The sequence below is a fragment of the Polypterus senegalus genome, chromosome 3, assembly GCF_016835505.1.
Source record: "Polypterus senegalus isolate Bchr_013 chromosome 3, ASM1683550v1, whole genome shotgun sequence".
NCBI classification, from domain to species: domain Eukaryota; kingdom Metazoa; phylum Chordata; class Cladistia; order Polypteriformes; family Polypteridae; genus Polypterus; species Polypterus senegalus.
Genome location: NC_053156.1, coordinates 226364485 through 226377236, shown reverse-complemented (window position 1 = coordinate 226377236; position 12752 = coordinate 226364485). Strand labels below are relative to the sequence as shown.

Below are 12752 nucleotides of genomic sequence, written 5' to 3'. Positions count from 1 at the left end.
CTACACAAGTGGAACAAATCTGTACACGCGAGTAACTGCCTGAAACCTACAGACACATTTCTGTAAAATTCCAAACATTTCTAATAAGCAACACTAATCTTTTACCCATGGAATGAGTTCAAAAAAAGTCAATAATTGACTCTTTAGTAATCAAGAAAAAAATCCAGATCTTCAAATGTGTAAAGATTTTTGTGTTAATAGGTTTTTATTATTTTTTTTCTTCTTAAGAAATTGTTTTCAAAGATCAGAATTAATCGTATCTTGTATTGCCAATTAATTGGGATGAACAGAGAAAGGAAGGGATGCTCCCAAAAACTCAAACAAGCACCAGACACTTGAAGAAGCCTTCAAGCTGGTCAAGAGGAGCCGTCCACTCCTTAATAACTGACCTCTCAACTGAACAGAACGAAATGCCCCCTTGGAAGACACATGATGATCACCAGCCTGCCACCGACATCAGTGTAGTTAACATTTAAGAAAGAGCAAATGGACAGTTAAATGTGAATGCATCTCCCAAACGTACTACTTAGCTAGGAGTCTGCAGTCACTTACTGGCACATTACAGCTCAAACATGTTGTTACCTTTTTACAAGTGGCACTTCTGTCCAGGGTCTGCCTGCCCTTCAGGGACCAACATAGGGACCGCACCTGCAGCAATGTTAAAAACTACACAAATTCACCCTAAGTATACGGGTGGGACGAATCACACTTTAAAATGGTCATGCATATTAGCCATGGATTACATTAAGTGTGATACAGTGGGATGCAAAAGTTTGGGCAACCTTGTTAATAGTCATTATTTTCCTGTATAAATCGTTGGTTGTTACGATAAAAAATGTCAGTTAAATATATCATATAGGAGAGACACACAGTGATATTTGAGAAGTGAAATGAAGTTTATTGGATTTACAGAAAGTGTGCAATAATTGTTCAAACAAAATCAGGCAGGTGCATAAATTTGGGCACCGTTGTCATTTTATTGATTCCAAAACTTTTAGAACTAATTATTGGAACTCAAATTGGCTTGGTAAGCTCAGTGACCCCTGACCTACTTACACGGGTGAATCTTATAATGAGAAAGAGTATTTAAGGGGGTCAATTGTAAGTTTCCCTCCTCCTTTAATTTTCTCTGAAGAGTAGCAACATGGGGGTCACAAAACAACTCTCAAATGACTTGAAGACAAAGATTGTTCACCATCATGGTTTAGGGGAAGGATACAGAAAGCTGTCCCAGAGATTTAAGCTGTCTGTTTACACAGTTAGGAACATATTGAGGAAATGGAAGACCACAGGCTCAGTTCAAGTTAAGGCTCGAAGTGGCAGACCAAGAAAGATTTCGGATAGACAGAAGCGACGAAAGGTGAGAACAGTCAGAGTCAACCCACAGACCAGCACCAAAGACCTACAACATCATCTTGCAGCAGATGGAGTCACTATGCATCGTTCAACCATTCGGCACTTTACACAAGGAGATGCTGTATGCGAGAGTGATGCAGAGGAAGCACAAACAGAGCCGCTTGAGGTATGCTCAAGCACATATGGACAAGCCAGCTTCATTTTGGAATAAGGTGCTGTGGACTGATGAAACTAAAATTGAGTTATTTGGGCATAACAAGGGCGTTATGCATGGAGGAAAAAGAACACAGCATTCCAAGAAAAACACCTGCTACCTACAATAAAATATGGTGGTGGTTCCATCATGCTGTGGGGCTGTGTGGCCAGTGCAGGGACTGGGAATCTTGTCAAAGTTGAGGGACACATGGATTCCACTCAGTATCAGCAGATTCTGGAGACCAATGTCCAGGAATCAGTGACAAAGCTGAAGCTGCGCCAGGGCTGGATCTTTCAACAAGACAACGACCCGAAACACTGCTCAAAATCCACTAAGGCATTCATGCAGAGGAACAAGTACAACATTCTGGAATGGCCATCTCAGTCCCCAGACCTGAATATAATGGAAAATCTGTGGTGTGAGTTAAAGAGAGCTGTCCATGCTCGGAAGCCATCAAACCTGAATGAACTAGAGATGTTTTGTAAATAGGAATGGTCCAAAATACCTTCAGCCACAATCCAGACTCTCATTGGAACCTACAGGAAGCGTTTAGAGGCTGTAATTTCTGCAAAAGGCGGATCTACTAAATATTGATTTCATTTCTTTTTTGTGGTGCCCAAATTCATGCACTTGCCTGATTTTGTTTGAACAATTATTGCACACTTTCTGTAAATCCAATAAACTTCATTTCACTTCTCAAATATCACTGTGTGTGTCTCCTATATGATATATTTAACTGACATTTTTTATCGTAGCAACCAACAATTTATACAGGAAAATAATGACTATTAACAAAGTTGCCCAAACTTTTGCATCCCACTGTATAAAGGCATGGGCAACTCGGCATCCATAAAACTAAAACAATAATTCTGAACACTAACTTGAATCTGCGTATTGTTATAAAGGGCGTCTGTGCAAACAGCATGTGCTCACTCACATTTTACCAGCAAAAAATTCTGAAGAGCAGATATCACTATCTCTAGGAGTTATAACAGCTAAACACAGTTATTTAAAAACAGTATAAAAAAACACTTAAAACCATAAAAATAAGAAATGATTTTCACCTGAGGAGCACAGCCAATTAAGAACAAAAGCACAGAATGTCTTGAAAAAGAAACTCGCATGCACACGGGCATGAAACACACAACATACACAGGTCTCCCAAACCCAAAATCAGAACGTACGTAATTTAAGACAACACACTTCTTAGGGAAATGGAGTTAACAGACTCAGTCGGACATAAGAAGAGAGTGGTGGTCAGGACTACAAGGTGACAAATGATGTGGAGGAGCAACAAACAAGAGGCAGACTGCGGCTGCCAGAGTGACATTTTTTCTGTTAGAGAATTGCCACAATGGTAAAGTAACATTCAAAGTTGTCTTCTGATTTTTCTAACCGGTCTCCCACCTTTTTGTTTTTTCTGCTACAATTCTTTTTCTGATGACACAACTCAAAGTGCCCAGGCAACCAGCTTCAGATGGGCTTTTTGAAGATGGAATGTCCTCTCTTATGCACAAAACAAGCAGTTACATGTGAAAACAAAGTGGAGCACTGCAGGACGTAACCTCCATTTAACAAAACATTTTAATTTTTCATTTATTAAAAAAAACTAAGTTTTGTAGCTGATATTTTTCAAATACACAAATAAAAATAAAGCAAAGTCCATACCATCTTCATTCATAGCACTTTGTCCATTCGTTTTCATCAACCTGAATAGCTGCACCCAAATTGTCCTAACAGTCTATTAAAATCAGCTTAATGTATACCCTTATTTGGGTAATAATTCACATTTTTGTCTATTTGTATGCAATTAAAATTTTTTAAAACTCTTCTTGCATAATATATAGCTCCGTAGAATGCATTTTGTGTGTTCTACCAAAACGTAAAGCTCTTTATCTTGATGTCTCCAGGATCTGAGTGGTTCACTTGCCCAGTAAAAGCACAATGAAAGTCTCTCAGCAGCTTCTGTCAACCACCACCTCATCCTGCGCCATGTTGCCTTGCTGGATGGCAGCTGTGGCCATACTGATGGCATCTTCAAGGGTTTGCTGTTCTTCAAGCTGCAAGAAAATGGAAAAGGCACTGAAACCTCTTTGGCAGCAGCCACATTTGCAAGCAGCATCTGTGAAATTTCGAGAATGTTAAGTGATACGCAACAGAACCAGAACTGTCAAAGGAATCTTTGGGACTCTGAACAGCCATTTGCTGAAGTAACAACATGTGCACAAGGCCCAAAACACTGATAATAATTGGTACATTTTTTCTTTTGGGCAACAAATGTGATCTGAAGCCAGGGATTCCAGGAAATGCACCAGTGGGTAGGTGGTGGGCATTTTAGGATGATTATGTTACTTTCAGGGACAGTTGGTTTTGGAATGATTTTAGTTTAGATCCTAAAAAAATGACAAGATGGCCTTCTAAATGAAAAAATGAGGCAACTTAAAAATGCTAAAAGGGAATTTGAGAAAAATGATGCGTCTTTATTGTTTTAAAAGATATAGTGTACATAATACGGGGCTATCTGTCATCTATGCAGATTCCGTTAAAAGCAAAACACAACAAAGTCTTACTTTTGATTACAACACTGGGTGTTGAAACTGTAGTCCAAAACAAATCCAGTGCTTTTAAAAATGCACACGCATGAGGAAAAACACAGGGGCTTGTTTTCATTGATGTGTCTTCATGTCTCACTCAGTGGCTTCTTCCGGTACAGTCTGACACGAGTCTTAAGCATTAGTTGAATTTAAGAACTGCCGCCACTCACATGTGGCTCAGCCTCTTCTGCTCTGATATTTTTGGCTTTTTGAGATCAATTTCATGATCAAAACCTCATAAAGAGCTTTAGATACCAGCTACAGACAGTAAAGAAGAAGAGAAAATATTTCTCTATGTAAACAGCAAAGAAAGTCGAGTTATTCCAGCAGCTCAAGAAACTGGTGTGTGAGTGTGGCATCTCATTAAAAATGCTGTTCATTCAAGATGCACTGCACAGTATGCTAGTTTTATGAAATGTTCTGTATACTAAATAACATTTTTGTAAGGGTTGTTTTCCTTACAAATAAGCTTACTGTATTTTACTCTCTAGATTTGTTTGTTCATGCTCTGCCAGAACTGAAGCACGTTTGGTCCCAAAGATTCTTGATAAAGAATTTGGAAACTATACTTCTAATGCTTCCGCTTGCTAATGTCGCCTCACTGTGTTTTTAGAAAGACAAAAGGATACACCACCACCAGAACAGTTTTATAAAGGGACGTCATGTTATCTAACACCCTTCACTAAAAAGACACCAAAACTAAAAGTGGTCTGGAGACACCCTGACCTCTTAATTCAAGGGACATAAAGAGGGAATTTGTCATGCAGGTACATCATATTGCAATCTGAAAAAAACAGTAGTATAAAAACAGTCTTGCCAAGAATAAAAGAGCCAAAATGTCATTTTCTGAGGAAAATATACTGATTTCGAGTAGTTGAGAGTATAGAGCCCAAAACCCACCTGCACAGCAATCTGAGTGCCATTTGCTGTAGCCAACAGAGCCACCTGCTGGTAGTGGGGAGCAGCTATATTGGCATCTCCAGCAATCATTCCGTCTGTCGTTACAATGGCAACCTGTTCAGTTCAAGCATCAGACGCAAGAAAGTGGAAACAAAATGAAAAAAGTCAGGAATCACACGATGTACATTTAACGGTGAATGTAGCCACACAAATGTCAGGTTCTTGCATAGTGAGCACCTCTTTATCATAGCCACACAAGCATTATTTTAAATTTTTAAAAGTGTGTATGACAATATTACTACTACTATTACTAATAAAGAATTTACAGTAATGCTCTTTCCTATGCCAAAAATGTTGTTTTATTGTCTGTTTACCTTAAAATATCTGCTAATGTATGTGGCCTTTGTAAAATTTTCCATTTGGACTAATTAACATGTAAACATGTGCTTGGAATTAATTTTCAGCACACTCAGGAGGCTTACCTGCATGGGTTTAATTGCTTGAACTTTTTAAATAATATTTCAGGCTATCCCGCAACCAAATGAGCTGCTACCATAAAATCACTGAATATAATCAAGCCTGTAGCAATGAAGTCAATTGTGGGCCATACTTTGTAACTCTGGCATTTTAAATATTTTTTAATTGAATTGTGGCAACAAATCTGCATCAGGGAAAATTGCTGTGAAAGACAAGTGACCAAAAATAGGTAACTCCATTTTTGAAACCAACACAATGATCCCCAATACTATAGCTGGAGCTCTCAGGTTTAATGAACAGGAGAAGTTAAAATGGACCAAGGAGTGCTCCTCATGAAGTTCTTTATGGCTATGGTTTAAATTTTCACAATGTAAGTTCTGTCAAAAATGTCTGAGAGGGTGAACTGTGGATCATTCACAAAAATAGTACGGATTTGTGCAGAGCAGCAGCAGTGCCTCCTGGTGACTACGATAATTAGCTTGCAGTTCAGAGTTTGCAACCTTAAGCAACTTAGTACTGCTAATGTGAGGGACAAATGGTCATTCAAACTAAATAAAAGCGTTATGAACCACAGAAGCTGGTGCTGATCAATTCACTTTTACATAAGCATGTCAATTTAAGAAACAGTGCTTACTAAACTGCAACCTAAGACTGGGCATGTTGTGGATTACAAATACCAGTATCTCTCTATCCACACATTTTGTAACAGGCTTATCCAATTCAGGTTTACAAGGAGCAGCACTTGATGCAAGATGAAAACCAACTCTGTTTGAGTTCTCAAATGCAATCGATTCCTTTTTTCTTTTCTTTACATTTATATAGCACCTTTCTCACTACTCAAAGTGTGTTACATAGTGAGTGAAGAACCGCTTCAACCACCACTAATGTGTAGCATCCACCTGGATTATGTGACAACAGCCATTTTTACACTAGGACGCTCACCACACATTAGCTGTTAGATGGTGAAGTGGTGAGAGAGATAGTGCCAATCAGAGACAGGGGATGATTAGGGGGCCAGAATGACCAGGACTTAGAGGGTGGTTTAGCCTGGACTTTGGGATACACCCTACTCTTTATGAAGGATGCCCTAGGATCTTTTATGACCACAGACAGTGAGGACTTTGATTTTACGTCTCATCTGAAGTATGGTGCCATTTTAACAGCACAGTGTCCACATCACTGCACTGGGGCATTGGGATCCACATTCAGACCACAGGGTAAGAGCCCCCAGCTGGCTTCACCAACACCTCTTCCAGCAGCCACCCAAGCTTTTCCTAACGTGCTTAGCTTCAGGTGGACGACCTGTCCTTAAGTACATGTGGTATGGCTACTGACAAGCTATACTTGTGTTTAATAATGTAATCTGAATAAGCAGGTTTTGATAATCTTATGTTTAAGGCACTACTATAAAAATGTTCACCAGATGCTGTACATGTAAGTCCCAAAACACATACTGGCTGTGAATCAGAATCATCCGCTGTGACCATTGTGACAGTGTGTGTCTGTGAACCAGCAATGTCACTTTCATGAGCAGGAACGGTGATCGCTGTTCCATCTTGTGTCACCATGGTGATGGCTGTGCCAAGGACTTGTAAGTCTTCATTTGAAAGGTTTACCTTAACAACAACAGGCATTGTGTTATTACAAAATGTACAAATTAAATAATGTGACATTTTAAAAATTATCTGATCTGCCCTGTGGTAAAATTATAAAAAATATCCAATTTAAACAGTAGGAAATGGGAACATTAGGCATCAAAATCCCGAATGAGTAGAGGGAAGTTACAAGTTGGAGAACGCTTCTCTGATACGCATTTTCAATGTGCATATTATATTAGCCAGCAAGATTTACACACAAAAGAACAACACATTTCTAATTACTGTATTTTGTAATGTCAATAATAGTAGAATGTTACTAATCACAGACAAAATGGATCATTTATAAAATGGACTTTTATAAAAATAAAAACATTTATTAGCTATACACAATACGTGAAGATTGATTATTGATTAACAAAAATACAAGCCAGAAATATAAAAATTCATTTCATACCAATAAAATAATACAGTTCAAGGATCCATTTTTAATTTATCATTTATTTTCCACTTCTGCTTAGGTCAAAACAGGGTAGTGGAGTTGATTATACCTGTCGCACTGGGCTCAAGTCTTGAACTGGCCGTGGATGAACTCAATCCAATACAGGACACTCAGGACAGTTGACTTTGTTAAACAAAACCTACCTAATTTCCCTCACCTCCCACCTACCTCTATGCCAGAAAAAATATTGATCAGTCTTAAAGACTCAGACAGCATTTCTGTAATATATATAACTATTTCACAGTCTCTCCCTTTCAAAGATCCAAGAGCACAGTGGGAAAAGGATCTCTCACTCAACATCTCAGAAAAGGAATGGAAGGCAGCCATGGACAGAATTCACTCGAGCTCCATATGTGCAAAGTATACAATTATTCAACTTAAAAATTATATATCAATCATCTGTCTCATTTAAAATTGTGCAAAATGTTTCCAGGACAAGATCCAACCTGCGAACGTTGCAATCAACCTCCAGCCTCATTGGGCCACATGCTTTGGGCGCACAGCAAATGAACATCATTTTGGACCAAAATCTTTAAACACCTTTCAGACAGCCTTGGTGTCACAATCTCTCCTAATCCATCAACAGTTGTGTTTCGTGTACAAGACGGACTTAAACTGGAGAAGGACAAACAAACTGTAATTGTCTTTACTAAACTATTGGCACGTAGACTTATCTTGCTCAACTGGAAAAATCCTAACTCTCTTTTTTGAATCAGTGTGTAACTCATGTTATATACTATTTGAAATTGGAAAAAATCTAATTCTGACTTTTTCAACACCTGGCAGGATCTAATCATTAACATTTTAGAATAAGAATTTAAATCGAGGAAGCAGATTCTCTCCCCTATTTTTTATTCTATTTATTTTTATTAATTTATTTATTTACTTATTTTTACTAGTTTTAAGTTTTACTCTGTTGGCCTGGCGCTCTCTCATGGGTGGGGGTTGATTTGTTAAACTTGACTTGCTTGTATGGAATGTTATTTGATTTTAATGAAATCAATAAAATGCTTAAAACAAAGTACAGTGGATTAGATGATTTTATATAGGACAGCTTACTCATAGTGTTGCGAATTGTGCTATGAAAAAAAAATTTTAAATGAAAATATTTCTCACATCTTTTAAAGATAGTATATAAATAAGACACTGGATGTGTATGTAATTTTTAAGGTTTAAAAATGAAGTTAAATAAAAATGCCATCGTTACCAAATTGCCGCATCACCTCACCACCTAATCAAACACCGCTCTAAACCATATGATTATATTTACATTAAAAACACACACATGTATCTAAGAAAAAAACTATCTACACTGATTAGCCGCAATACTAAAACTACCAGGTCACTGGCAGTAGTCCTTGAAGTCCTGCAAGTTGTGAGGTGGGGCCTAAATGGATTGGACTTGTTTTTCCAGCACTTCCTACAGACTCCCGATCAGATGGATTTGAAGGCCAGGTCAACACCTTGAACTCTTATTAATTTTTCCTCAAACCATTCCTGAACATTTTTTGCAGTGTGACAGGGGATGTTACCCTGCTGAATAAAAAACACTTCCATCAAGAAATACCATTGCCATGAAGGGGTGTACATCGTCTGCAACAATCTTTAGGTAGGTGGTATGTGTCAAAGTGACATCCACATGAATTCCAGGACCCAAGGTTTCCCAGCAGAACATTGTCCAGTGTAATCTTGCCTTCCTCGCATTATGCATCCTGCTGCAACCTCTTCCCCAGTTAAACAATGCACACTCGTCCAGTCATCCACATAATCTAAAATAAAATGTGATTCAGCAGACCAGGCCAGGCCATCTTTTTCTATTGATCCATGGTCCAGTTGTGATGCTCACGTGCCTATTGAAGGCACCTTCGTCAGTGGAGAGGGGTCACTTTTTAGCCCCATACATAGCTAGCTGCAATTCACAGTGTGTTGACACCTTTCTCATGACCAGCCTTAGATTTTTCCAGTATTTTGTGCTACAAATAGGCTAACCTTCACTTCTCATGCACATCAATGAAACTTCAGCTACCATGACTGTGTCGCTGGTTCACCAGTTACCTTTCCTTGGACCACTTTTGGAAGGTACTAAGCACTGTATACTACCGGAAACACCTCACCAGAGCTGCCATTTTGGAGATGCTCTGATCCATTTGTCTAGCCATCACAAACTTGCCCTTCCCAAAGTCACCTGTCCATTTTTCCTGCTCCCAACACAGCACCATCAAGAACCGACTGTTCACTTACTGCCTAGTATCATATCCCATCACACTGTAAAGACAATCAATTTTATTCACTTCACCTGTCAGTGGTTTTAATGTTGTCATTAGTTTATTTTCTGCATCACCTGTTTCATTTTATGCTCTAGGGATTTCTAAGGTGGGTGTATCAGGCATAAGGCAGGAACCACATTTGCCAATGACAAGAGATACCCAACTCATTGTTATTTTTTGAGGAGCCGAACCAAAGTACCCAGAAAAACCTCACACAGACACGGACTGTTCAAACTTCACAAACACAGTGATGGGGTGGAAATCCCTGGAGATACGAAGCAACAACGGTAACCACAGAGTCACTTTTCCACTTCTGAAACATGCATACTATATAAAGTTGTAAACAAATCAAATAAAAACAAAATGGAATATATAATCATAATGAAGTCTTCCTGTACCATATATAGTATATATCTCTATATTATATTAAAAAATCCTGGGACGAGATGCGACTTTTTAGCCTGGGATGAGATGTGAGAGATAATTTCATGTCCCGCGAGATGAGACTTTGTGCTAAGAGATTTAACCAAGCCTGGGGCCAGAAATAAAAGACAAAGAGTAGATGACAAAGTAGGATGTCGTAAAGAACTGAAAAACGTTGGCACAATACACATGCAGAGCAGGTTAGAGATAATGAAAAGTACTAAAATTCGAAAGTCTCAAAAACATGATAGTAAAGATCGCATTAGCGCAAACAAATGGAAATTATTACTACATTTCCTTACTACATTAAGAGATCAAATACATGGACATAGGTGATATGACAGAAGTATGTAGATATTGTTTGGATTTAAATTTTAAGTCGGAGATTTGTAGATCGTCTAATTTGTGTTGCCATCATGGAAAATAACTATTTCTTCCCAATGAAGAGGCCTATTCGTGAAAATTAAAAGATTTGTTGTTTGGTGAAAGTGAAACCCACATACACCACATAAGTAGCAAAGCCCCCTAGTTAATATATAAAAACAAGTGGGTTATATTAGCATGGTGCTGAAAATGTACAAAGTTTAAGTCAAACTAAAAAATATCAATTCTGAAACACTGTTCTTTGTGGAGAAAGCCACTGCTCTCCAAAAAAAACATTACTGCTCGTCTGCAGTTTGATAAAGATCACACTGACAAACCAGAAGGCTATTGGAAGAATGTTTTGTGGACGGATGAGACCAAAATAAAAACACTTTTTGGTTTAAATGAAAAGTGTTCTGTTTGGAGAAAGGAAAACACTGCATTCCAGCATAAGAACCTTATCCCATCTGTGAAACATGGTGGTGGTAGTATCATGGTTTGGACCTGTTTTGCTGCATCTGGACCAGGATGGCTTGCCTTCATTGATGAAACAATGAATTCTGAATTATATCAGAGAATTCTAAAGTAAAATGTCAGGACATCTGTCCATGAACTGAACCTCAAGAGAAGGTGGGTCATGCAGCAAGACAACGACCCTAAGCACACAAGTCGTTCTACCAAAGAATGGTTAAAGAAGAATAAAGTTAATGTTTTGGAATGTCCAAGTCAAAGTCCTGACCTTAATCCAATCGGAATGTTGTGAAAGGACCTGAAGCGACCAGTTAATGTGAGGAAACCCACCAACATCCCAGAGTTGAAGCTGTTCTGTACGGAGGAATGGGCTAAAATTCCTCCAAGCCGATGTGCAGGAATGTTCAAAAGTTACCGGAAACGTTTAGTTGCAGTTATTACTGCATATGGGGTCACACCAGATACTGAAAGCAAAGGTTCACATACTTTTGCCACTCAGAAATATGTAATATTCAATCATTTTCCTTAATAAATTAATGACCAAGTATAACATTTTTGTCTCATCTGTTTAACTGGTTTCTCTTTATCTACTTTTAGGACTTGAGTGAAAATCTGATGATGGTTTAGGTCATATTTATGCAGAAATATAGAAAATTCTAATGGGTTCACAAATTTTTAAGCACAACTGTATACCTATTAGAATACTTTTTGGAAAGGATGTGAAGTAATTGTTATCTTAGACAAACCAATTTAGTCACAAACTCGTCTATTCACAAAATGTGGTAAAGTAAACAAATAGTGTGTAATTTATGGACTTAATACTAATAAACAGAATACAATTGCTTATCAAACTTTACAAGAGCAAAATTAAAAATCCAAATACCCCAACTAACAGACCACCACAAGACAAAGCCTATACTGGCCCTTTGTGAGGCAGTGTTGGTGTGAAAGTTATTCATTGCACATCTAAAAGAGGTCTTTATTGTACAAAATGACTGTGACCAGAGAAATCATGTCCTTGGTGATAATGAAGCCTCAATGAAGCTGGGAACCTTAAACTGCAATATATATTGAGTGCCGATTTGTTTCAAACCTAGTATTTTGTTAAACTTGACTTGCTTGTATGGAATGTTATTTGATTTCAATAAAATCAATAAAATGCAAAAAAAATAAAATAAATAAAAGTAAAAAAAGAAACTGCAATATATTAAACAAATTGATGCATTGGAACACAATGGCATTTTTTTCATTTCTGCATCTAGAATTGTTGGGCTTTACACATTTTGTACACTTACAAAAAGTTAAAGAAGTGACTTTGGTTTGTAAGTTTAGTGCCTGTTTTTATGCTTTTAATACCCCGTAATATATTTAATCCCATACTCAAGCACCATATTATTGCATACTATGAGACAGATAAATGACAAGCGATCCATACCAAATTATTTTACAATTTACATTTCTCTCAATTGTTTGTAATGAGTCATTAATAACAAAGGTTTTTGCCTTTTACAATCAAGTTGGTATCTTTTTTTTTTAAATATATATATGTTGTACTGGACCATTGCTTGTTTTTCTGTTTTACTTATTGACTGATGGGGACAAACCATG

General features: G+C 37.7%; 1 protein-coding gene across 7 annotated transcripts in view; it reads right to left on the bottom strand.

Moving 5' to 3' along the window:
• Positions 1-3113: 3113 nt before the first annotated feature.
• Positions 3114-12752, bottom strand: part of znf76 (zinc finger protein 76) — a 48282-nt gene continuing 38643 nt past the window's right edge. For 5 of the 7 annotated variants that reach the window (XM_039748650.1, XM_039748649.1, XM_039748648.1 and 2 more), the window contains 3 exons: positions 6978-7139; positions 5047-5160; positions 3114-3612 (listed from right to left, as the gene is read on the bottom strand). In XM_039748650.1, coding sequence (XP_039604584.1) covers positions 3508-3612; positions 5047-5160; positions 6978-7139 — 381 coding nt within the window. In that variant the 3' untranslated portion in view covers positions 3114-3507. Of the gene's footprint in view, positions 3613-5046; positions 5161-6943; positions 7140-12752 lie in introns of all 7 variants that reach the window. The other 2 variants (XM_039748652.1, XM_039748654.1) reach the window with 2 other exon arrangements.